This window comes from Peromyscus maniculatus, chromosome 7 (assembly GCF_049852395.1).
Source record: "Peromyscus maniculatus bairdii isolate BWxNUB_F1_BW_parent chromosome 7, HU_Pman_BW_mat_3.1, whole genome shotgun sequence".
NCBI classification, from domain to species: domain Eukaryota; kingdom Metazoa; phylum Chordata; class Mammalia; order Rodentia; family Cricetidae; genus Peromyscus; species Peromyscus maniculatus.
In genome coordinates, this window is record NC_134858.1 from 80514212 (window position 1) to 80541654 (window position 27443).

Genomic DNA, 27443 nt, shown 5'->3' on the forward strand with positions numbered 1-27443 from the left:
AAGTGTTGTTTATTTATTTTTTGAGAATTTCATACAGTATAATTTGATCATACCCTTTCTCCTTTCCCCTTTCCCAACTTCTCTCAGATCATCCCTAACCTACCCAACTTAATGGCCTTTATCCCTCCAACAAAACAAAACAAAAACAACTAAAATCAAACACACAGACACAGACACAGACACACACACACACACACACACACACACACACACACACACACACACAAAATCTTAGAGTTCAATATGTGTTGACCAATTACTCCTGAGCATGGGGGTCTACCCTGGAGTATGGTTGGTTGATATGCCTAGAGTCACTTCATTAAAGAAAAACGATTTTCCTTCTCCCATAATCTGTCAATTACCAATAGCTTCTTGGCGAAGGGTGGGGCTTTGTGCCCACTTCCCCTCCTTCATTGTGGGGATTTCATATTTTGAACTTGTGCATGTTTGTGCATGTAGTCAGGGTCTTTGCGAGTTCATATGTACATCTGCCCTGTTGTGTCTGGAAAACACTATTTTCTTGAAGTTGTCCACCACTTGTGGCTCTTACAGTATTTTTACTCTCTATTCTACATAGATCCCTGAGTCTTGGGGGGAAAGGAATGATAAAGACATCCAATTTAGGGTTGAGTGCTCCAATATCACTCACTCTCTGTGCATTGTTCACTTGTGGGTCTCCATGTCAATTATCATCTATTGCACAAAGAAATGTTTCTGATGAAGGTTCAGCAATGCACTGACCTATGAGTATAGCAATATATCATTAAGAGTGGCTTTATCGGTGTGTTCATTTAGCAGAAAAATTGTAGTGGGTATTTCTCTAGGGCCCTTGACCTATCTAGTCTTAGTTTCTTGACCTCATTAAGATGATCGGGTATGAGTTCTGTCTTATGGAGGGGCTTGAAAAATAAATACAATAAAAAAGTTATTGGTTACCCCAACAACATTTGTGCCATTATTGCATCAATGGGCATATCTTGAAAAGCAGGTTGCTATTCCAGCTCGCAGGGTTCATAGCTGAGTGAGACTGATGATTACCTTTCTCCTCTAGTATCGTGAATAGCATCTTCTAGCACTATGAATGCTAGCCAGTAGGGCTGGGGGGTGAATCTTCCAGTTGAATGCTAGCTTGATTTTTTCATGTCCTATTATATTAAGAACATGTTGTCTTCAGCAACAGGGTCTTATTATCAGCTTGTGGAGACTAAGAGATGGTAATGCCATTTTGCCTTAGTCATATTGATTATTTATTTTGGTCAGCAAATTATACTCTGATCCCATTCAGTGAGGCTTTTATAAGATAAGGAAGACAAGGAGTTAGGTATGAGGTAACCAAAAAAGGTTGTATATTGATGACTATATCTCCTGGTTAGATAAGAAATTAGATGTGAGCCAGGCAGTAGTGGCACATGCCTTTAATCCTAGTACTTTGGAGGCAGAGGCAGGTGGATCTCTGAGTTTAAGGCCAGCTTGGTCTACAGAGTGAGTTCCAGGACATCCAGGACTACACAGAGGAACTCTGGCTTGAAAACCAAATTAATAAAAAAGCAAATAAATAAGTAAGTAAGTTAGATGTGAGGGAATTAAAGGAAGTTCCAGCTGGATCTTGACAGATGTGTCTACTGACAGAATGTCTCATTCTGGCTAAATATCCTTGAATCTACAATTAGGTTCTTTTTGACATATTAAAAATGAAGGCACCAGGGAACTTTCCAGATTGATATACATGGATACTAATGAAGAGTCTGCATCTTCAAAAGACCCTAACTTTTAAAAATAATATTTACGTTGTTGTTTTGATATCCCTACCCCATTGTGGCATTTCAAGAGGATTATGGGAGGAATTACCCTAAAAGGGTAATAATCCACCGTGATTTGGTAGGGGAGGAATGGGTCATCTTACCCTGGTGAATATGCTACCCACTTCAGAAATATTTGTACAAAGTACTTCTTTTTTTAAAATAATTTATTTAACTTTATTTTATGTGCATTGGTGTGAAGGTGTCAGATCCCCTGGAACTGGAGTTACAGACAGTTGTGAGCCGCCATGTGGGTGCTGGGAATTGAACTCAGGTCCTCTGGAAGAGCAGCCAGTGCTCTTAACCATTGAGCCATCTCTCCAGCCCCCAAAGTACTTCTTAACAGTTCAGACCACACTTGAGGTCAGTCTGTTCTAATCTCTGTATGGAGTGCACTATTCTCTTTGGCCTGCTTTGTTAAATAAGCTCCGGTTGAAACAGTCTGTGCCTTCTCTGAATTCTTTCTTTTAAGAAGAACCAGTGGAAACCTTCACTTGATAGCAGTTCTCAGTATTTTGTAACATAACTACATTCTTCTGTGGCAGCCTGTATTCACTCATTTACCTCTTAAAGGGCATTTTATCTGTTTGCTGCATGCAGTGATTATAAAGAAAACCGCTACAAATACCTGTGGGAAGGATAAATGCACTTTTCTTTAGCTAACTTTCCATTAGTGTGAATATTTGAAGGTACAGTATCACATGCCTTCTGGGTTCAACGGTCTTAGCAGAAATGGTGTTTGTAATTTGATACAAACATCCCGCTAACTCCAGGGGAGTTAGTCAGTCCTGAGAAAGTTTCCTTTCTCCAGTCTGCTCCCTTTTTGTGTGTTTTGCTGTCAGGAGTCACAATGCTGCATGTGTCATTCTTTGCTTTGGACATATAAATGTATTTCTTGCTCAAGTGAAAATTGGTTTTGAAAGGACCAGGCAGATGCCGTAACAGGCTGCTCAGTCTTCTCTCAGAGATCAGGCCTCAATTTCAGTTTCCTGAGACTTAAGCAAGCAGTTCTGGGAGGGCTATGACATAGTCCTTGTGGTAGCTCCCTTTCTGCATGTACTCTGACTGTTCAAGGTTCAGCTAGTTGTTTACTGCCTGGGACCCCTCACCAACTTAGAGCGACACGCATGGGTCAATGTGAACGTGCGAGGCCAGCCAGCCCCCATGGCAGCTCAAGGACAAAGTCTGGGACTTGCCCAGGCCTGCCCCCAAAATGATAATTGTAACCCTCAACCATAAATTCAAAGGTTACATACCCTCACCCAATCATATGACGCCAAGGCTTGTACCATCCTGCTTGTAGTTTTTCTCTTTAAAAACCCATCACCCTGAGAGCTCAAGGCTGTCCTCCTTTACCTGGCTAGCCAGTGTGTTGGATGCAGGCCAAGCCTGGGCTTTCTTGTTATCAATAAACCCCAGAGTGTTTTGCATTGAATATAGGCTCTGTGGTGGTCTTGCTTGGGGGGGGGGGTGGTGTCTCGACATGTGGCCACAATAGTTTCACCTGAGAATAAATAACTTAAATTTTAAAAAGAGCTGTGTGCTCTTGTTGGTTTTTGAAAATGTACTTGCATATGGCCACAACAAAACAACAACAACAACAAAACCAGCCTTGAACCACTGCCCTCCGGACAGACCTAGGCTCCTTTGAAAAGTCCTACTCCCAGAAGGCCTCCATAGGATTCGAGATGGAGGAAAGAGCCATAGAGCCAGCCGTGTGCAGGGTTTGAGACAGACAGACATTTTTAAGTCAGAGTCACTAGGTCTGTCACATCCAACTAAATCCAACTATAAGCAACTGCTCCCATCCTTTGATTAGAAAATTCTTCTACCACACATATATCCCAGCTCATCGCTCTTAATCTGTCTTCCATACATCCTAGGCATGGGCGCAATTTCGCCAATTTCTTTGCCCTCTTGTGACAAGGATGACTTTACTCCAGTTTCTAATGCTTTGTTCTTCGTTTCCATTTGAGATGTCATCAAAACGGCCCATGTTGTCTGTATTTCCATCAACGTTATGCTAGTGACCACTTAGGTAATCCCCATGCAGACATTCTTCCCCGAGTTCTTGCCTCTGCATCACACTGCTCTAAATGTCCCCAGGAAAGCTAGATTGTATGGCTAATCCTCGAAACTCTTCCAGTCTCTATCCATTACCCTACTCCAAATCCACTTCCATATTTCCAGGTATCTGTAACAGCCATAGCCCCATTTCTCAATATTTTCTCTCCGTCTATTTCACGATGCTTCAAAAGAGTACCGAAGACTAAGTGAGTTATGGGGAACACAGGTTTATTGTTTTAGAGTCCTGAAAACTAGGAGGCCCAAGATCAGGCCCCTAGGTCTGGTGAGCGTCTCCCCACTCCCCTACCCCCCCCCCCCCCCCCCCGGTTTCACTCCATAGTAAAAAAGTAGACAACTAAGAAGTATTTATTGTGAGAGACCAAACTCGCAATTTAAAATGCTTTTAAATTACATTAATCTATTCATGAAGGTGGAGTCCTCGTGCCCTACACAACTCCCTGTAATATTCACATTTCTACTTTGCTGTATTGGGGGTTAAGTTCTAACACAGGAACTTTGAGGGGTCTGTTCAAAGCGCAGCAGCAGGCTTCGGTTTTGGACAGTCATTGGAATTCGTAAACTGCTTGTGAATGGACTATCATCTTTCATGCCAGGTAGTAGCTCAAGACTGGATACTCCCTAAGACTCTGTGTCTTCTTTGTATGCTTGAACAGTTCATAAGTATAAATAGAAATGACCATGCTCCCAAGTAAGGCAGACAAAGTGATAAAGCACAGTTGCCATTCCTAATTTAACATTGATCATGGTTTCCTTATGTGACAAGCGCCCCCTAGTGAATAAGGAGCTTAAACTGGCCTCCATGGTAGAAGAGGGTACCAATGAAATACTTCAGTAAAACTGCTTTAATAATCTCACATGACATTACATAAGCAAAGATGGCGAGGTTTGGTGAGGGTAGGGTAGGAATCTGTTCTCCTTAAAAACATTCAAGACTCCAAGACAACAGAGAGGTCGCAATCAATATTATAAGCAAAGGGAAAACTACCTCGCACTCAGGTTACCAAAGGAAAGGAGACTTGATTAGAATAGCTTACAGTTTCTAGAATCGTCACTAGGAATCAAGACTTGAGAAATTCTTCAGAGAAACTTCGGTTTGGCAAGTAGGTGTGCCAAATTAATAAATCATATCACATTGCCACGGAGGCCCGTGTTATACAACAAATCAGTTACTTTTAATTACATTTTCTCCCTGAAGCTCTTTGTACTTATATAACTCCCATTATGCTCTGAAAGTGGTGTGGGTTATAATTTTGTCACCATAAATATTTACGACTTGCTATTTAGAGCACCGAGTTAGGGCTCAAGTAGTACTCATGTTAACAGTGTCAGACATCTGACTCGGTGGCCTTTAAAATAGGCATTCTAAATCAACAGGTCGAGAAAAGTTGAAACAGAAGCAGGTGGCACGTCTGAATCAAGAGCAGATGAAATTGTTATTGGACCATTCACAAAAATTCTTCTTTATGTCAGAAACTGTCAAATTTATATAGTGTAATTTTTTAAATTACTTTTCACAGACATGGCCTCTTCTATTGTCTCCCATCTTATCTGAGCTACTTCCCCCCCCCTCCCCCAATGAAAAAAACATTACTTGGCCCTCTTCTCTGCAGTCAGTTGCTCTTTGTCTCCTGACAGCATCATCCTTTGAGATTGACCAAGCTGACTTCTCAACCTATTCTTACGGCTCCCTCTTCTCTGAACTACCGGTAGCCTAATTCGGCACAATCACATTGCTTAGATGGGTCCATGTACGTGGAGTACACTGTTCCAGTAGACGCAAGGGTTTAACTATACGCTAATGTATTTAGGGGATGATCACGGACTACTGCCACAGCTACTGTCACATGGAGGCAAATGACATTCCTTGTCTGGGTGACAAGCACGTGCCAAAGGCGAAGACAGCAAAAAAGCACAAGTGAAATGGAGGTGAATGACAGGCAGGGACCAGAAACGCCTCGCCCACTCATGTTTGTCCACGAACTCCCCTTCTTTTCGGTCCAGTTTCCCACGATGCATCCGGCGGAGCAGAGGTAACCGTGGGCGAGCAGGAAAGGAGGGCACAGACGCGGGGAGGTGGACTGGGTACGAGGTGTCCCCCTCCGGCGCTCTCGCGGCCCGGGTGGCAGCCCGGGGGGGGGGGCGGCCTGAGTGCGCCTGCGCAGTCCGGCCACCACTCGCGACCGCAGCATCCCCGCGCCCGGGGCGAGAGGAGGCGACGCCCCGCCCCGCGCGGCCACGTGATGAGGGCGAGGGGATTGGAGCTGCAGCAGCGCGCGGCGACAGAGAGGAGCAGCGCTGGGCGCTCGCGGCGGGTCCTCCTCCTCCTCCTCCTCCTCTGCCGCCCTCGGCCTTCTTGTCGCCGCTGCTCTCCGCTGCTCGCCGCCTGCATCCCCAGCCGCGGCACCGGGAGGAGGAGGAGACGCTGCTGCCAGCAGGGTCCCCGCTGCAGCCGCCCACCGTCCTTCGGGGCCTCTCTTCTCGCCGCGGCTCGCACCTCTCCGCGCCACGATGGGGCTGCTGGACTCACAGCCCGGCAGTGTCCTGAACGCGATGTCCACCGCGCTCAACGACACCGTGGAGTTCTACCGCTGGACGTGGTCCATCGCAGGTACAGGCAAGGGGCCTCACCCATCCTCCATGGGTGCTCTGCGGGCTGCCCACGACGCAGACGTCAGTCCCCGGCCTCAGCGCCAGGCAAGGCCCTGCGCCCCACACCCGGCGCCCTAAGTCTGTTGGGGCGCCCGGGTCCCCGCAGATGGGGCGCGGGCGCCGCGGTTGTGCACTGGTTAATCAGATGCGAACGTTAAGGCGTCCTCCTCCCTCCCCCCACTTTCCCCATCTCATTAGCTTCGCGGATGCAGGAGCTGACTTATCAGATGCTGCCGGTGCAGCCAAGGAACCACCGCGCCCTGATGCCCTCATTTCCCAAGCTCGCCTTATACTCTCTTATGTACTGACACTCCTTGTAGAAAGAGAGGCCTGGAGACGGAGGAGGGCTCCGATTGTACCTGACTCTGCTATTTGAGTTTCTTGAAGGATTTGACAAAATGCTCATATATTCCTCCATTTAGCTAACCTCTCGGTAGTATAATTTCAACCGAAAAGTAAAATACCATTAGTTAGCTCTCCGAAGAAGGTTAGTTTTTGTGGCTCCCTAGTAGCAAATCTGTTAGTCGCCTGACTGATGGTGAAGGCTTTGCGCAGTGCAGTGCCGTCACTGGGAGGGGGAGGAAGGCAGTCATTGAGAAGGGGGTCTCTGCAGCAGCACCTAGAGGTTGGCCCAGAAGCCTACCTAAGTACAGCATACTGAAATTAGCCAACTTTCCCCTTAACTCTTCAGCTTGTGGGGCAGGACTGTCATTTGGGTGACTTACGGAGTTTTCCTAGGAGAAGTGATTGTAACACAAATGTTCACGTTTTTTACCATTTCTTCATTTGCTTTTACAAGTTTTTAAATTCTTAAGCATCAAGTTGAAAGGATTCTAGGAATGGTTTTGTGGTGTAAATTTTTGTTGCCCTTTTGCAGTGTGACTTTGTATCCTGGCAGCGGAGGAGGTTAGCAATATAGGTTAGGATAGCTGTCCTCTTTAGAAATGAAAAGTTTCTTTTGTAGTTTTTGTGTTTGTTGCTAGGGCAAATGAGACAGTGTGTTATAGCATGAATACAGTGTGACATTTGAGGTATATGCTGTGGACAAAATGCTTGCTGGAATTGTTTCTGTATGAGACAAACGATTTTTTTTTTTTTTTTTTGGACATGGAGGCTTCATTGACTTGTTTAGAAAAGCGCGATATTTCTCAGGAGATCACAAATTTGACACTAGGAGAGGCAGCTGTAGTTCCCATGCATCACAGCTGGAGAGGGCTTAAAGACAGTTGAAATGGGACATTTCTTTCTTGAGTTTTTCTTTAAGGCTATCACACTGATACCTGCAGTACCTGGGGAAGAAGTACCTTTCCCTTCATCTCTTGTGATACTGCGCTGAACATTGCATCAGAGCATCCCCTTACACAATTGTGCAGAGCTGAACATCAGACATGCTCGCTGACAGGTGACAACATGGTTGAGGTCCTCCAGCTGCCTTGCAACCAGAGCCACACCTAGGAGTTCCCAGTCCTGTCTCTCAGCTCCTTCCTATCCTGGAGTGTTCTCATCTCCCAGGCCTCAGAAAGAAAGGCTGAGAGCAGAGCTAGAACATAGCTTCCTGTAGTGGTTCAGTGAAAAAGATCGTGAATGGAGTTGGAAGTTTTGTGTGTCCACTCAAGTGAAAGCTTGCTCATATGCTTTGAGGGACCTATAAAGTAGTAAACTTTCATGGACCAGGCTTGAGAAACGAGTCGACACAGGGACACTCAAGTGACCTCTTACTAGCAGGTCAGTGGGAAGATATTCATCCATGCTCTTGACTATCCACTTACGAAACCTGAGACTGCTTCCTTGCTTCTGCAATGAGCTGCCTCATGTGGGCAGAAGTGCTCCTTAACCCACGAGGTGTGCTCTGTAACCCACCAGAGGCTCAGTGGGTAGAGTCTGTTTGGCCTTGCTGCAGCATAAGGAGGACCATTGTTTGGGCTTTTTTGTTTGTTTGTTTTGCTTTCACATCAGGAGCTCCTGTGACACTTCCCTGACACTTCCATGTGCTCAATGTTTCTTCTGGGAACCAGGTCCCCCTGCCCCCCTTCCAATAACATTTATTTCTGCCATGAATATTGGAAGTCTGGCTAAGGGGGCAACAGAGTAGGAAGGGAGGCATATCCAGTGATGCTGAAGAAAAGTGGATGAGTCAGATGTTTGGAAAGAGGGAAATAAAAATGGGTGGGAGACAGGGATGCTCTTGAGAAATGGTGTGGAGTCTGTTGAAAGGCTGCCATTATTCAGGAAGAGCAAGCTGAGCTAGGCGCCATGCCCTGAGTGCCTCATTGTAGGTGTATGCTGGTTTCTTTTCCTTTTACTAGTTCCTTGGGCTTTTCTCTTCCTGAAGTTCCTCCTTGGGCACAAGTAAAGGAGTTCTGTGTTTGCATTGTTGTAATAAGAAGGTTGCAGGTTTGTCGAGTCTATCTGACAGCCTAAGACATTTTTGCTTAGAACAAATAGCTCCTGGTAAAATGTAATTTCAAACTCTTCTGTCAGTTGATGTGTTTTAGGAAAACACAGCCAAAGGGAGGTCTATACACTGGACTTTTCAACAGCATTTATCTAGCAAACAACGGATTTCTGTGCTCACAGGAACAGTGTCACTCTTATTGTATCATTAACATTTTATATGTGGAAATTTAAGATTTAAAAGACTGTACTTAAAAAAAAATCCAGTACAAATAAACTTGAATGTCCTAAACTAAGCATTTAGATGCATGCAACAGGAAAGTTGCTCTCATTTATATTGGAGGAGAGCATGGACTGATAGGAAACTTCACTCCAGTTGCCCCTCTTGGAGTTACAGCTCTGATGCCTTTGCATTTGTTTTTTTCTTCTCTGACTTTGAATGTGTGAAAATGATTAGACTCAAAAAGTGTAACTAATTAAACTCATATACAAAACTTTAAACTGACACATCTCAACAGTCTACCCTTCTGTTAAGTGCTACATTGTTCACTTTATCCATTGCTGCCCTTTTTCTTTCAGAGTGCTTAGTTACTTCCCAGACCATGGGTACTTGTTTATGTGTCACTGAAGTTAGAACATACACAGCCGGCTTCTTGAGTTCACTTTGCAAGAGGCAGAAAGCAAAGGGGATGAGAAGAGTGGCGTATAGGAGGGAGGGTGTTCCCTATAAGATATGAGAGCCTTCGGAAGCCAAGCTTGCATCGTATAAGCAAATGCACTTAGGTCACATATAGTTCTTTATTGCACACGCCCTTGCCATGCAGAATACAGATCAGGGAGAGAGGCCATTAGCCACAAACGTAGGAAGTCTAGGGCGATCACTGCTATTCTGCCCCCCCCCCCCCCCCCGAAATCCTGGTTTGAGGGCCTCGGGACAATCAGAAGAGTTCTTCTCTGCTGTTATCTCATGTCCCCACCCTATGTGTCAGTCATGAATGGCGAAAGCAGCAGACCGACTGGCTCTGTTTTCTGAGCTTTTGATCAGTTTCCCACACGTTCCTTACTCCGGCAGGGAGTGAGCTGATGGGAACAGTCAGAAAATGTTTGGGTTGGTAGACCAGGGCAAAGGTGCCAACAGCAAAGGGCGCAGGGGCTGAGCTGGGAACTGAACCAGGGAAACTGGGACTGCGAAAGGACCAGTGAGTCATTTAAGCCTGCTGTGGGAGGGGATGCTTAGTTCAGCCTTAGTAAACTGGAGTCAGAGGAGGTTAGCCTATGGCTTGCTAGGCTGCAGGGGAGGCAGACAGGTTTTCAGTGTTGTACAGCGTGTTAATACTCATTTCATTTGACATAGTTAACGTGTAGTTTTCATCTGTGTTCATTTCTAAAGTAGGCTTTGTGTTTAGATTAGTCTGGGAAATATGTATATGTGTATGTACACACACACACACACATTAGAACAGACATTTTAAGTTCTGGACATCTGATACTAAGCAATCTCTCTGTCTCTCTGTCTCTCTCTCTGTCTCTCTCTCTGTCTCTCTCTCTGTCTCTCTCTCTGTCTCTCTCTCTCTCTCTCTCCACCTCTGTCTTTGCAAGGAATTGGGTTTGAGGTATGATATTGATATGTGAACCAGGCCAGCTCTGAACTCACAGTGTAGCTAAGGCTAGCCTCAAGATCTTCATGTGTTCACCTCTCAAGTACTGTGATTACGGGCTTGCACAGTAGCATGAAATCAAGTGTGTGGAATATGGCCAGCTCTAGACTCTCCCCTGGCCAGTGTTGTTCTTGAAGTCTTGTCTCATAGCCTCCCTGAAGCTTCTGGGGGGCTCACACAGCTTTAGGGGGATTGGTAGGTTGATATTTTTCCTTTACCCCAGTCTGACTTGATAGAGTACACCCTTGGACTTAAATGGCTGATACTCCTGTACCTTTTCCATCCACAGCTTATAGCAAAACACCCCTCATGGGCAGATCCTGGCAGGGCAAACAGTGCGGTTCTGAGACTGGTTTCAGGACAGTTTTATGTGGTTAGAGTCTTTCAATTAGGGTGACAGGGTGACAGGTCTTGGACAATGGTTTTGTGGTCTTGTAAGGGACAAAGTACTGGGTCATCATTTTGAACATTCAATGTATTTTTCCTTTAGTCATGTAATAATGTCACCTGTGAATGATTTAATATGAGTATGGTTTTTCATCTGAGCCATGACTCTAGAGTTAAGGATATGTTTCCACGCAGACAGGAGTTATTTAATGAATTTCATCATTCCTCACTTTCAGTGCCCCCTTTTTTCCAGATATTACATTTCACCTACAAAATAAGCCATTTTCTGTATCAGAGTCTATTATTTAAAAATCATATGGGTTTTGAACTTAGAAATGAGAAGGAGGGAAATACATAGCTTCTGTATTAGCTTTCTCTTGTGCTCGGGCTGTATTTCTCTACCCACAGGCCTGCAGCTCTGGCCAGCTTGGTTAAGTCCCTGGTCCTCCAGTAAATGGAATGCCTGCCCATCTCACTTTCTCCTTACAGCATTGCCTTGCTCGTATTCCTCTGCTTACCTCTCTCGATACCATATAGCTCTGCTTCCCAAACCATTACCTACATGGCAGGCTGGAGCGACTGTGGGTCCATTGACATGAAACCCTATCTTTAGCAACTGCTTGTCTGTTACCTTGAGCCATTCTTTTTTTTATGACTCTAGTCCTGAATTATATAAATCATCCTTGTGATCTGCCTCCTCATTTTATGGTTTCCCCTTCAACATGCCCTAGAGAATCTCTCTCTTGCTCTCACACAATTGGCAGAAGACAATCCCCTTAATGTAGCTTTGTTTTCCATTTTTGAAAGAAAGTCTCACTGCTGTAGTTCAATCTTTCACCTTGTGAGTCTATCTCAGTCGGGTACCACCATACCTGGCAATCTCATATTTGGCAATCCCATATAATTTTGATTAGTGAAATGTTGTGCTAATACAGTTTTAGATGACACTAAATTACCAAAAGGTGCTCACCCACCTCCACATGTGTATGTGTGGGTGGGGGGCGGGGTTGGAATTCAACTTCAGACCTCGTGCATGCTAAGCAAGCGTTCTACTATTGAGTTTTATTCCCAGCCCCGCAGAAAGTTTTTTTTTTTTACAATTATCTTTATCAATCATAATTTCAGTTGGTGTCCACTAAATCTAATGAATCGACTATCAAATCATTTAGTAGCACATAACAGAGATACATAGTCAGATAGTCAATCATGTCTTCTCATTGTACATGCAGGAACATTGTGATGTGGGAGTCGAGGGCAGGGCTGGGGTTCAGGTGACCCGGCTTCAGTCACAAGGCTACTGCTGCTGAGTGAGAGAGTTTGGACAAGTTCCTTCCACCTCAACCCTCAACATTTCCACCTGTAAATTCCGAGGACTAAATTAGAAAACAATCTTTTTCGATCTTCCTGGACCCATAGTTCTGTTACATAGACCTCGCTGGCCTCTAACTCACAGAGATCTGCCTGCCTCTGCCCCCTGAGTCCTGGGATGAAAGGTGTGCACCGTCATGCCCAGCTGGATCCATAGTTCTGTATAGATGCTGCTTTTCTGTTCTTTGAATAGAGAGGTCAATTTCAAAGACACACATGTCAATTATTAATCTGAAAATCTTTTTATGATTTAGGTGTTCTCCAAAACCCTTTTTAATACCTCTCAATTAGTAAAAATAGTGGATTTGTAATTGGTCATTTTTGCCTTGTCTTGCCTATTCTGCAAGAGCCAGGGAGAGGAATAGGGAAAGGGTAGAGGCACTGGGCAGCTACCTGAAACAGCACTGTGTGTGGCACGACATCGTCATAGCTATTTAATTATCTCAGGAGTCCTTGAATAACCATGAATGAATTAATTCACTAAAAACAGGGGCAGTAACAAAAAAGTATAAAGTGATCTCAATTATGTTGTGTTTTTATCATGTGGTATGCCGCTTCTAAAGATGGCTCCTTATGTAGTCTGGGCAATTTATCAGTGTTTCTTTGTATCCCTTTTCTTAAGGATTTAATTTATTTTTACTTGTGAGCATGTGTGTGTGTGTGTGTGTGTGTGTGTGTGTGTGTGTGTGTGAGAGAGAGAGAGAGAGAGAGAGAGAGAGAGAGAGAGAGAGAGAGAGAGAGAGAGAGAGAACAAACCTTTGGGAGCCAGAAGAGGGAATCAGAACCCTTGGAGCTGGAGTCACAGGTGGTTGTGAGCTACCCATGTAGGTGCTGGAAATCTCAGTTCCTCTTCAATAGCAGCAAGTGCTCCCTAGCCACTGCCATCTATTCATCCCCAGGTCTCTTCTTGTTACCTGTACCATATGAAAATTGAACTATAGAGTACATGGCATCTATTGTCAGATCCTCTGTGTAATCCACTGTTGATCAAATTTTCATTTTCCCTAGAACAATAACTTAAATATGTCTAAACTGAAGATTTTTATCCATCCTTATTTTTCTTTAGAAAATACCCAGTTTTGTGATTCTGAACTGGAACATTTGCAGGACTAAGCATTTCTGTTTTCATTTTTATTTATCAAATGTAGACTCAGGCACACGTATGTGTACTAATGCATTTCACATTCTGGCCACTCCTTGTTGATGGTTGCATTGCACCATAGCTGAGGTAGGAGCAACTGGAATATGTCCACTGATGAGTGAGCTGATGCACGCAGCATGTAGCGTGGAGATAAAAGAATATTTTACATGTGGATGTCCCTAAGGAACTCCAACACAACAGGACAAAGATGTTCATCCTACTCACATGAGCTTTCTAAAGTAGTTAATAGAAATAGGAATTAAAACAGTGCTTGCCAGGTCCTGGAAAGAGAAGGAACTGGCTGGGGAACTGGTATTTGAAGAGGTAGGAAGTTTCCATTTTGCAATGTGAAACTAGTTGCGGGGACTGGTTGTCCATCATTACAAGTACGCTTGCTAACGCCGGTACGCACTTAACACAATTACCGTGGTAAATTCTCACACTCAGGAAAGTTCACTGGGACACACACACACACACACACACACACACACACCAAAAAAAAAAAAAAAGACAGAGAGACATTATGAAAGTGGATGGGGGTCTGTAGAAGTGAGAAGTAGGGATGAGAAAGGGAATGGGGGACTGTAATTAAAGAATATTGTATGCATGTATAAAAGCATCAAAATGAAACCCATTATTATGTATAATTAGTGGAAGCTAATAAAACATGGGCAAGAATTCCACACACTATAAAATTAATATAATGGCATTCCTAAACCTGACCTCTCTTCAGTATTGGTAAAACAAATTTTTTTTCCCAGCTTAATGTAAAATGGCTTTTATAAAGGGAATACAAAGGTGTTGACTGACTTGAAGAAGTACCTGCTTGTCTAGCAAGCAGCAAGCAAGGAAGCAGAAAGTTTGGCTTTGCATTTTGCTTTAGCCTTACAGCGATCCTGGAAGACTGGCTGGAACCTTTTATTTCCTTCCATATGCTTACAAGCCCCCAAGGTTCGTGGAAATGAGATAATGTGCTGTCTGTACACAGCCTGATGCTCTTGACGTCATCACACTAGCCAAGAAAGAAGTTTCCATGCCTCTTACCTGTGCATCATTGTAGTTAATCTGTCTTCGTTACTACTTTGCCTATATAGCATTAGTAAATCGACATTCCTGTAAGATAATAAATGTGACCAAAATCACAGACGACAACAACAAACAGCTAGAATGCGCAACGTTACTATTAGGTCTAGTGTATGAAATTAAGCTAGGGGCTGAAAATGCTCAGCAGTTGCAAGGGCTGAGGTTCAATTCCTAGCACCTACATGGCATCGCACAACCCTCTGTAATTCCAGTTCCAGGGGATCCAGTGCCCTGCTTCTGGTCTCTATAGGCATCAGCCATGCGTGCGGTATACAGACATATATGTAGGCGAAACACGCACACATATTTTTAAAAATAAACTAAAAAGTGCTATTTTCTTAGATAAATCTATATGCTGACACTACATATGGGGATATATATTCAGGATATGAGACCTGTACTCTGAGATGAAGTTGTCTTCCATAAGATGGAGTAGTTAGAACTGTTAAAAATTATATTCAGAATGATCGTGAGCTTGTTTGCCAAGAGCTACCAACTACTGTTAGTGAAAGTTCAGGATGGGATGGTATTTTGCCCAGTGGATGGTCAGTTTCCAGAACCGTTGAAGCCGAAGTGCCCCACCCCACGCTCACACTACGCACATGCAGACACCCATGCACACACAGATGCAAATGCTACGGGCCCCTTAACAACTGGAAGCATCATTGTGATTTTCTGAAAGCTTTGAGATCATTGGCAGCGCTGAGTGACATTTGGATGGGTAAACCCCCAGACTAAGAGTTCATGAAACAGGGAAAGGAGGGAACTGCTGCCTTCTGCTCTTGACTTCTAGGATATACAGCATCATGTCGTCTTTCAGACCTCTCTGTGGATCTAAATATTTTCCCCACTGCACATTTCCCTTTCTCTCGAACTGGCTTTCACGGCTGTGCTACCTTTTAAACTATGAGTCAGACTTTTAAACCCAGCAAACGATGAAGCTCACCGCCACCCGCGGAGTCTGAGAGGCCGCAGTGGTGCTTCGTAACCCTGTGTATTCCATCGTCATAGCATCCCTTTACATTGAACTGTCTAGAGATGGAGGAAAGCTTAGAACCACAGGACTCGAGTCACAGAATGGGGATAGAAGGAGGATCTCTTCCCTAGGATAGTTTCACTGTTATCACACAGCATTGCCCACCTCGCCCTGTACCATGATGATTGGCTGTTTCCTGAGCACCAGGCACTGTAGCCAGTGCTTTGACTTCATTTATCTGTTTGCTTATTTATTGTAGCATTTTTGTTTTGTTTTGTTTTGTTTGTTTGTTTTTTCAAGACGGGATTTCTCTGTGTAGTTTTGCGCCTTTCCTGGAACTCGCTTTGGAGACCAGGCTGGCCTCGAACTCAGAGAGATCCGCCTGCCTTCGCCTCCTGAGTGCTGGAATTAAAGGTGTGTACCACCACCGCCCGGCCTGTTTTAGCATTTTTTAAAAACATTTTTTTATTTATTTTACGTACCAACCACAGTCCCCCCACCCATCCCTCCTCTATCACATTTAATACTTAGATTCTTTCGGTTGGATGCTATTGTTACCCTCATCTCAGAGAGGAAGTTGACTTTCCCTGGATCATACACTTCACTTAACCCTCCCAAGTTAAAACCCAGTCTGAGCAGCCGCTAGCTTGTATCTCACAAGGAACCGCTTTCCCTTACCTTTTTTTTTTTTCCTTTGTAGCTTCCAAAGCCATCCTTTCCTGCCTGTTGCAGGGAACCGCGTGCTTTTCTCCCCTTTCACTTTTATTATGATCGCTGTCTAGACTCACAACCCAAACGCCTTTCTCTCTGCTGTTTACCTTCTTTCTCCATCACGTCCCCCCCCCCCCCCCCCCCCCGTGACTGTTACACAGCTGAGTTAGTAGACCAGTCCGAACTACTCTGAGGCCATCTGCTCCCTCCTGTCACCAGATACTCAACCCACCGTTGTTCTCTTGCTGGCAGAGGATCCCTTCCTCTCTGCCTGCCAATCGCTCTGCCCCCCATGCTGTGCGTCCCCACCTAGGTCTGTGTCTGGTCCACAGGGTGCATTTCCCATCCCCACTCCTGAGTGCACAAGAGTTAAAACAGAAGTTCCTCCTATGGAAGGGGAAGAGGTTCTGAGGATCCTCAGTCCCACCTCAGCCCCCAACGCGGAACCATCCTCACTTTCTTGAGTGCCTCTCAGGGACCCGTCCTATTCTGTCCAAGTCTTGAAAGTCCCTTCCTAGGTTCTGCCTTACGTGGCTGACTTTGTACATTGAACATCCCGTGTGAGGGCAGAGACTAGAAGAGGCCTTCAGGGGACACTGTGTTTACTCTCCATCACAGAGAGGAGACTGTTGATTAGTAAGAGGTAGAGGGAGACACAAGACCTTGAAATCAGCCTCTGGGGGTGATTCCAACATGCCTGTGATTCTGTATAGTGAAACGTAGCTTTTGTTTTGTGTAAGAGAAGTTGACAGGAGCTCATCCAGGAGTGATAGCACACAGGCGTTTAAGCCTGGCGCTCTGCAGGCAGTGGCAGGCTGAGGTCCATGAGTCTGAAGCCAGCCTGGTCCATAGAGTGACCTTATTTGCAGCTATCGGGTTTAGTTATTGATGAAGGATGGTGTGTTTTGAGAGTTCCCTTGAGGACATTGTTCTGACGTCTTGAATAAACTCCCCAAAGCTAGTCTGGTTAGTGGTCATTAGACTTGTGTTTTTCTTTTGATGATGGCAGATCACACAGATATAGATGCTGTTAGAAGAAAAGAGAAGTGGCTGATTTTTCCAGGTAGACTCAAGAACCAAATCAATTTTTTTTTGGTGGCATGATGTGGATTCTGAGTTAATGCTCCTGGCTAAGGCATGAGGTTCTGTTTCCTCCCAGTTCCAGGTGACTGAGACTTGACTGGTACATGGATCACACTTTAATAGAAAAGGAATAGAGTATTGCTGCTTTCCTCTGCAATCTCACACTGTTTAATACTGTGGAAAAATAGAAGCATTAAATGAGCTTAAGTTATTAATTTGAAAATCAAATAAATGGGGGAGCACGCCTGTAATCCAGCACCTCCCCCCACATCCCTGCCACAGCCCTCTGAATCTCTCTATGTTACTTATGCAGTCCAGGTTGGGAATGTGTCTTTTTTTTTTTTTTTTCCCTCAGCATCTTGATTAGCTGAGCTGGGACTATGGGTGTGTGCCACACCCTGGGATCCAGTTCTTCTGGATGTGAGTCTTATCTTTTGCCCAAATTTTGTGCTCCTCTGTTCTGCGAGTCTTCCCAGGGTATCACTCAAGACTCTTTCCTCATTGCGGCATTGGTTCCATAGGTTCTAGGAATGTGGATATTCTAAAATTGATTAATTTTACTAATACTTTTTTTTTTCTGGGATGTGATAGTAGAATTTTACTAGAAAGGAAGTTCATTTTGGCTAGTGGAAATCCTGAAACAAACACACACACACACACACACACACACACACACACACACACACACACACAAAGTAGACCTATTAGAAGTTCCTAAGGAGTCATTGTAGTTACTTGTTTGGAAGCAGAGGTTATTGAGCTACCGAAGAGCCACTGGGTTACTAGTATTTTATTCTTCATTAAAATAGTTTTATGTTGCCTTTTGAAAATAGCTTTTTAGCATAACTTGAAAATTAAGCTGGTGGGGACTGGCAGGACGGCTCAGCAGGGAAGGGGGCTTTCTGTGAAGGCTGGCAACGTGAGTTCAATCCCCAGAACTCATGGATAAAGGTAGAAGGGGAGAATTGACTTCAGAGGTTGTCCTCAGACCTCCACACACATGGCATGGCATGTGTGCATGCCTGCACTCACACGCTTATCACCATACACAACAGCAAGTAGGGAACATTTACACATGTTAAGCTAGTGAGAGCAAGTTAAGGGTGAACCATAGGACACCTTATCCTCTCAGTATATAGGACAGAAATACCTTGCCTTCTCAGTGTAAACTCTTCCTGATTTAATTATCATTGTTCCTTTGTCTTGAATTTGGTTTAATTCTAACGTTGTAAAGGAGGAAAACTTAGTGGTTATTGTCAGTGCTGTTGCTGACTACACCGTGTCAGACACTAAACACACACACACACACACACACACACACACACACACACACACACACACACACACACACACACCTTAACTCTTCCAATGCCGTGATCACCCATGAGGCTGGGGAGTCTCTCGGCTGGCTGCCTCGTGAGGATTCTAATGCTGGTGATCTGGTGAGCTAGAGGAAGCAGACAAAAAGCCCCAGAAGGTACCAAGGACTTGTGAGGGGAGGGACCCACACGGCTTTCATGATGTCAGGCAACCCTATGAAGATTTGCAGGGGGAGAGAGCAGGTGCATTGGAAAGGAAGGAGGGACCCTGTGGGGTCCGTATGGGCCGGGAGCACTTAAGTGCTTGAATCAGCTCTTATGGTAGTGAGTTCCTCAAAGAAAGAAGGGAAGGACAGAGGGAGGGCACGGTTGGTTCCCAATGTCTGGCTGTTTTCTCTCCCCTGCCTCCCTGCCCAGTTTGCTGCCGGTACACCCTCTCCCCCTGGTAATCCAGGCACAGACCTTTATTCTAGAATCTTTTTCTCCTTCTCTGTGCACTTGCTTGTGGCCTTAAGCTCTGATGTGACTCCTCCCCGTGTCTCCTGCCTTGGAAATTCCTCTGCAACTCTAGAGCCTCCTGGCCACCCCACCTAGGGACCCCACACAGGGATGTACCTAATACTGGGATGTACCTCACACAGGAATGTACATTATACAGGGATGTTGAGCATTTCCTGCTCACTTCCTCCTAGACCTGCCCTTCTTGCTGGTGTAGTCTACGCTGTCCTGACTTTCTCAGCTGCCACCTGGCCATAAATATGTCAGGAATCCTAAGCTTTGCTTCTCATCTCCCCTGTCACATCTATAACTGCCCCCCAGATCTATAGAAATTGCCCTGTGACCTTCCCGTTGTCTCCTGACCAGAGCAGCGAGCCATGCCTGGATCCTGGGGTTCCATCACCTCAGGCATTCCATCACCATGTCAGAAGCCGTGGAAGCCCTGTGGTCAGGGTTGGGCCCCAGCTGCAGAGGTGTCCGTTCAGAACCTGGGGTGGGTCGGGGAGCCCATACGTTAAACAGCACTTGCTCCCATGTCTCCAGTGGAGGCGGACCTGCCATGGTTCCCACGCCTCTGACAATCCCCTCCCCCGGCAGTCTGCCCTTCACGGCTACCAGGGGCTGGTCAATCAACTAAGGGAGCTCCCGGTCAGTTTCTCTAATTCCCTTCTCTGAAACAACAGGGACCACTTTGCCTGCCTCTCTGCCTGGCATATTTTTGTTCGTTGAGTCAAAGTTCAGGTGTCTGTCACTGAGCCGCGTCTTGTCCACTTTCCTGTCCTGCTGCTCAGCGTGGACTCTCATCCTGCTGCAGAGCAGTTGAGTTTTCAAGTCTGTCCCTTCCTCCAATAAATGATGAACTTCCATAGGTCAACGACCGAGTGATCTGCACCCCCCCCCCACACACACACACAGTAGTTACAAAGTGGATAGCCTGGATTCCGTGCTGGCTGATCAGAATTAAATCAGATCAAATTAGAAACATGTGTCAGTTGTGTGTTCAAGAAAGCTCATTTTCTGGGCATGGTAGCACACATTTCTAAATCTAGCACTAGGTAGAGGCAGAGGCAGGTGGAACTCTGTGAATTCAAGGCCATCCTACTCTATATAGGGAGTTCCAGGATAGCCAGGGCTACATAGTGAGACCCTGCCTCAATAAACAAATAAATAAATATTCATTTCAGATGGGCATACCCTTGTTTTTTTAAACAGTTAGCAACACTTTGGAAGTTTTGACAACATGGTTGAGTAACTATGTATGACTTTTCAGCATAGGTTAAAATTAGGTGATTATTGTCCATACGTGATGATTGTCCATACCAACACACGTGAACAGGTCAGTCTAGCTTGACGTGAGCTTTATGAAACAGTAAATATGTCGTTACAAATGGAAACCATTATAACCTTTAAGGGTGAGGCATGATGACACATGCCTGTCATTCCAAACCCAAGAAGTTGAGGTAAGAGAATCTTCGGTTCCAGGCCAAGCACTCAGGGACATATTGAAAATAAAGGCAGGAAATTCAGTCCGCTCCTTTGGAGTAGCACATGAGAATGTGGAGAATCCCAGGCCTCAGTTGAAGCTTCGCAGAAAGTGCAGTGTCCCCGGAAATGGACTGCAGCGCAGACCAAAGCGTCCGTGTGCATGTCAACTACTGGAGCTTGTTGTTGTTTATCATTAAAGCTGGAGGATCACTCATCTGCTTCACCTCCTCCCTCCCCTGTTTAGAGATGAAGGAGATGAAGCGGGTTGTGCCCTGGAGTCCTGTGCACAGTGGCAGGGCCAGTGTTGGAGCGCAGTCCTTCACTGGCACACTGTGTCCTGGATGCTTTCTGTCGTTTCCTGTCGTCATCTGGCTTCCCGGCTGTGTCTCAGCCTGCCTTAGCGTCCGATAGTGCAGAGCCTCCATCAGTGAGAAGCTCTCACTGAGGTCCTCGGTCTCTCCTTGATAGTCCGAAGTGTGTGTGATGAATGAGAGAATGAGACAGTGCACCACACTGCACATCAACACGAGGAAGCAAGCTGGACATAACGGGACACCAGAGTTCTAGCTCCTGTTGGAGAGGCTGAGGCAGGAGAATCACCTGAGCTCACATGCTCAAGCACAGGCTGGAGAACAGAGTGAGACCCCCTATTTCTAACTAAAAAAAAAATTAAAGAAGTTCATCTTCTATTCTTAGTTTCTGGCTAATTTTGGACCTTGGTTTTCTTTTTCTATTTTCTTTATTTTGTATGTGTCTGTGGTATAAGCTAATGTGTGTGTATATTCGTAGAGGTAGGTGTGTGTGTGTGTGTGTGTGTGTGTGTGTGTGTGTGTGTGTGTGTGTGTGTGTTGTATGCCTAGATCAATGCTGGATGTTTAATTACCTGGCACCTCTGGTCTCTTCCTAAATGTGGAGCTCGTGGACAGAGCTAGACTAGCTGTCCAGCAAGCCCAGCCTCCCCAGCACTTAGATTATAAGCATGCAGTGCCACTCCCAGCTTTTACATGAATTCTAGGGATCAAATTCAGGTCCTCATATTTGCATAGCAAGTGCTTTATTGACCGAGCCTTCCCACCAGCCTTTGAACTTGCTTTTCTATTTTTTCTTTCTTTTTCACTTGCTGCTCAGAACTTTCTTTGGAGTCAGTAGGAATCCTCTGTGTGGTGAGATAAAAAGTGAGACATAATCCAGGATCTTAGACCTTAAGGTCTCTTTATAGAAGAGTGCATCTCCCTACTTTGCCATGTTGACTATCCCATTACAGGGCATTGGCTCTTGGCTTCCATCTGATGGGTCAGTATTTGCCCTAGCATTTGTGGAGAACAGGACTCCTAGATTTCAGGAGTTTATCCTGATTTCTGCGGGGTCTTCTGGCAGTTGTGTTTATAAGGGTAATTATCACTGAAGGATAATGTGTCTTCTAAGCCATAAACAAGCACATAGTACAGTCATGTGGCCTGTGACAAACGTCAGCACAGGTCAACATGGTTTAAGTCTCTTCTTCCTTCTGACTGGCTTACTATTTCCTCTGTTTTTCAAAAATGTTAAGTCTGGTAGTATTTGATTTGATGAGTATAATCATAGTTACCTTGAGCCGAGGACCTCCTCCTTTGTGAAGAAGGAAATAAAATCTGTCTGCAGTTTTCCTTGTTCCCATGTATGTTTTTCCTCAAAGTAATTATCTTTCCTTCCCCTTTTTCTTTTTGTTTTTTAAAGATATTTTTTGTGATTATAGCATAATGACATCACTTCCTTCTTCTCTTTCAAATTCATGGTCTCTTTAACTGTTGTTGTTGGTGGTAGCGTGTGTGTGTGTGTGTGTGTGTGTGTGTGTGTGTGTGTGTGTGTGTGTATTCCTTGAATGTATATGTTTTCAGAGCTGACTATGTTGTTATTGGATAACCAATTAGTGCATTCTTTGTTATTATTTTAAGGGGTATTACTTTTGTTTTTGTTGTATTTGTTTAACTCTGTGAAGCTGTGTTACTGTGCCTGTCTAGAACACCTGATGGTCTCATAAAGAGCTAAATGGCCAATAGCAAGGCGGGAGAAAGGACAGGTGGGGCTGGCAGGCAGAGAGAAGATATAGAAGGAGAAACCTTGGAGGAGGGGAGAAGAAGGAAAGAGATGGAGGAGTGAAAAAAGTAGAGAGAGAAAGAGGACTCCTGGAGCCAGCCACCCAGCCACCCAGCCAGCCACGGAGTAAGAAACAAAGAAAGGCATACAGGAGTAGAAAAGGAAAAACCCAGAGGCAAAAGGTAGACGGGGTAATTTAAAGTCAAGAAAAGCTGGCAAGAAAGTAAGCCAAGCTAAAGCCGGGCATTCCTAAGTAATAATAAGACTCCATGTGATTTATTTGGGAGCTGGGTGGCAGGGCCCTCAAAAGGGCCAAGAAACAAACAACAACAGTTCTTCCCTGGGGAAGACTATTCTTCCACTCTCAGCACCCCTCACTTGTCTGTAGTTCTTTGTGCAGGGTTCAGGCCTTGTGAGGATCCCCCTGTCCATGTTCACATGCCTCTTGATATCACCCTTTTCCAGCTCACGTTCAGGCAGCCATGTTGGTGAGACTTCCCTGTGTGGCTTCTGACATTTCTAGGAGACACAGCTTCTCAGCTCTTACAGACCTTCTGTCCCCCTTCTGCAGTGATTCCTGAGCCATAGGTGTGGGATTTGTGTTGTAGGTGCATCCTTTGGGCCTGGGCTCCATAACTTTGCACTTTGATCTGTTGTTGTCTTCTATAATGGCCTCTGACTATTGCATAGAAAAGTTTCCTTGATGAGGGCTGAGAACTACACATATCTGGCTAGGCCCTGGAGACAGAAGTCCCCTTCTTCGTTTTGTTGAGACAGGATATCTCTTATAATTTAGTAGACTGGCCTCAGACTCAAAATCCTTCTGCCTGAATGCTCCCCTGCCCTTCTCACCTTTTATCAACTGTTATTTCATTGAAACGTAGCAACTGTGGCTCTTTCTGACTTGGGGGACTATTTCATGAAACAATTGTGTCATATTTCCAATTGACAGTCTATAGAAATAGATTAGTGTGCATTTAAGCATATGTATAGATGTGTGAGCATATGTATGTATACAGAGAGAAAGAGAGATTCTTCCGATACCTCTGACCACACTCACAGCCCGATTAGTATATTTTAAAACAGTATTCTAGTATTTGGTTATCTAATCCAGAACCATTTGCATATATTGTTTTAGTAAACATGTCAGTTTACATAGAAGTTACTGTAATTAACACGATATTAAATTCATTTAGGCTGGATTCTAGGAACTGGCCAAAAAACTTTTTCTTTATTTTTTGAAATAAACTATGCTGGAAATAGAATGTTAAATGTGTTTTGTATTGCCAAGCATAAAGTGGTCATTTGATTATAAATGAATGAAATGCTGTTTAACTCTAGAAATATGAAATTTAATCTTAATATACTTGATGTATGTAAGTAGAAATTTTCTTAATCTGTTATTTCTTTGTCATATCTTATTTTATCAATGGTCTCATTTTGAAAATATTAAAATTTAAAATTGATTATTGGTTGCATATTTAAATATTATGGGCAATCAATTTACTTTAAGTGAAATTACTTGTTCCACTGTTTGTATTTGCACACATGTGAATTAAGGGAAGGGAAGCATACAGATAGCTTTTTCATAGATAGTCAAGTGGATGCACACTGTCAGTGGAGAAGTAGCAAACACATTTATGATAAATTAGAATTGTAAAGAGATTACCTTAATTCCTCAAGTATGATTGTACGGCAGCTCTCATTTCCAGAGCTGCTCCTTCTCATGGCTTCCATTGCCCAGTACCTCATGAGTCTGATTTGTGCTTGCTGGGGGTGGAGACAGACTGTGGTGCCACACTGCCTGATAGATTTCACATACTTAGCACAGAAACTGAGCATTTCCTTAAAAGAATTCTTTTAAAGCTATGAAATCTTGATTTCACTTTCCTCTCAAGCTTATTGCCTATATTTTTAGTGCATTTCTTCTGTTCCTTTGATTCTTCATAGAACATACCATGTAACCTAAGTAAAGAAATGATTTTCCAATATGATACTTGTAGGAGTTGGTGGTGTCTGTATTTGTTTTATATACCATGTGTTTTCATGGGGACAGTGGTCTGTGCTTACTCCAATTAAGAAATTAGGACATTTTAATTCCTAAGAGAATTTTGTTCTGTAAAACGTGTATTGTTCAATAAATTTCATGTTGTTTCATTCTCTCCGTAGATAAACGTGTAGAAAACTGGCCGCTGATGCAGTCTCCATGGCCAACGCTAAGCATAAGCACGCTGTATCTCCTGTTCGTGTGGCTGGGTCCAAAGTGGATGAAAGACCGGGAGCCCTTTCAGATGCGCTTGGTGCTCATCATCTATAATTTTGGCATGGTTTTGCTTAACCTTTTCATCTTCAGAGAGGTGGGTTTATTAATGTCACTCTAATAGTTCCCCAGGATTGTTGGGAGCGATTTCAAAATGAGACCCCTTGAAACTACTGTTTGCAGGCTTGCACTTCAGCATGGCAGTTAGCTCTTTGGAGCACGTTTTTAACCTTTAGAATTTCTTTCTTTTTTTTTTTTTTTTTTTTTTTTGGTTTTTCGAGACAGGGTTTCTCTGTGTAGCTTTGCGCCTTTCCTGGAGCTCACTTGGTAGCCCAGGCTGGCCTCGAACTCACAGAGATCCGCCTGGCTCTGCCTCCCTAGTGCTGGGATTAAAGGCGTGCGCCACCACCGCCCGGCCCTTTAGAATTTCTAGGTAGCAGAAGTAAGCAATGGAGTGGAGGATAGCTGGGTAGAGCGGATTCTCAGCACACTCTTAGTAACTGTTTTGACACTGGGAGTTAGCCAGCTGTTTCGGTTTCTTCTTTCCCATCTCTCAGATGGGAAATAAATACCTGCCAAGTAAGGAAGGCTGTTATTAGAGGTGAGCGAGCAAGAGAGGTGAGTTTTCAGGACGTCTGGCACATCTTCGGCCCTGAGGGAGCCATCGGAGCTGCCTGGAGCCCTTCTTCGTCAGTTTCAGGCCTGCCATCTGATCAGAATACTTGAAAGTACCAGTTTCACTTATGTAACTTACTGTATTATATGTTGGAGCTGAAAGGAGTTGGCTGTCATGCAGGCGTGGCTGCTAGTCATCACCCTTTCCTGGACCTCAGCAAATTCTCCGGGTTATTTTGAAAGAAAATCCTGGAGGCTGGATTGGCACATTTTAAGTTGCTAAAGTCTTAGGACTTCACTCCTAAGAGATTTACTAAAATTCTGTGTCAGCTGATAACTAACTACAGGTACTAAGAAAATTAACCCTCTAACAACTAGGCTGATAGACTCTCAGCTTCACAGACTCCTTCATTTGCTTTATTTGGATATCTTCACTTAGTCTGCTGGGCACACACCACTTTGGATCAAGATATAAATAGGTTAAGGCTGGACAGGTCTTGGCTCAGAATCCAAAGAGTTTCTTTCATCTTACACTTCCAGGTAACAGTCCAGACCGAGGGAAGTCAGGGCAGGAACCTGAAGGCAGGAACTGAAGCAGAAGCCACAGAGGAACACCACTCACTGGCTTGCTCAGTCTGCTTTCTTATAGCACCCAAGATGAACTGCCCAGGGGTGGCACCACCCACAGAGAACTGGGCCCCCAGTATCAAGCATCAGTCAAGAAAGTGCTTGCCCACAGGGCCGTCTGGTTGGGGGCATTTTCTGAATTGAGGTTTCCTTTTCCCAAATGACTCTCGCTTGTGTCAAGTTGACCTAAAGCTAGCCAATACAGTGGCTGTAAAAGCTTCTCTTCCATTGAGTTGGCATTATATAGAATTGGCATCCATATTGGTCTAGAAACATTAAATGTATTGTTCTAATTTCTGTAGAAATAGTGCACTGTGCTAAATATGTAAGGTCTTGCCTAAGCAAGTTTAATTATAGGAACTAATAAACTATTCTCCAAATAATGAAAAGGTGTTATGTATTTGATGGAGTTGATGTCTTGTGAAAAGAATATGCTTGTGTTTTAATTTGGTCCTTATTAAAATTATCATAAAGCTACCGCACAAAGAACTTTAGAACTTCTAATAGATTACATGTCAATTCAAGGGCTGGGGATGTAGCTCCCGGGGCACAGCACTTGCCCAGCACATGGTGAGTCCTGAGTTCAATCCCCGGCACCACCAGTAAGAAGATAACTTTGAAATGTTCAGTGTGGTTGAAATGCTTTTTAAAGAAAATAACTGCTTTCAAAATTCTTTGGAGGATTGTGTGTTGGATTTACTGTTTTCACTCCTGTGTCTACTAAACCTTTTCTCCAAATGTTTCTTTTGTTCCCAGCTATTCATGGGATCATACAATGCAGGATACAGCTATATCTGCCAGACAGTGGATTATTCTAATAACGTTAATGAAGTCAGGGTAAGTGTGCCACTGAATACCATTGATTACTACCAGCAGTTCGCCTTTATGGGCTCCCAGTATCTATCTATCTATCTATCTATCTATCTATCTATCTATCTATCTATCTATCTATCTATCTATCTATCTATCTATCCAAAAAATAGAGTGTTGTATGGGAGTGAAATGTGTTGAGTGGGGTAGAGAAAGCTTTTTTTTCTTTGAAACACATAATTAGAAAGTCTGTTCTGTACCCCAGTGTGCTTTTTCATTTGGTGTTGTAAGAGAGAACGTTATTGAATTGCTAGTGTACAGTACTTTAAAAATAGTTCGTTCCATATTTGATGTAAAAAGTGTTTTCGGTTTTTGCCAGGCCTGGTAGCGCACACCTTTAATTCTAGCGCTGGGAA

General features: G+C 44.2%; 1 protein-coding gene across 1 annotated transcript in view; it reads left to right on the forward strand.

Moving 5' to 3' along the window:
• The first annotated feature begins 6056 nt into the window (after positions 1–6056).
• The window catches only part of Elovl4 (ELOVL fatty acid elongase 4), a 28611-nt gene continuing 7224 nt past the window's right edge, over positions 6057–27443 (forward strand). Inside the window, exons 1-3 of the mRNA XM_006985364.4 lie at positions 6057–6495; positions 24885–25072; positions 26974–27054. Of these exons, the coding sequence (XP_006985426.1) occupies positions 6396–6495; positions 24885–25072; positions 26974–27054 (369 nt within the window). The 5' untranslated portion in view covers positions 6057–6395. The remainder of the gene's footprint in view (positions 6496–24884; positions 25073–26973; positions 27055–27443) is intronic.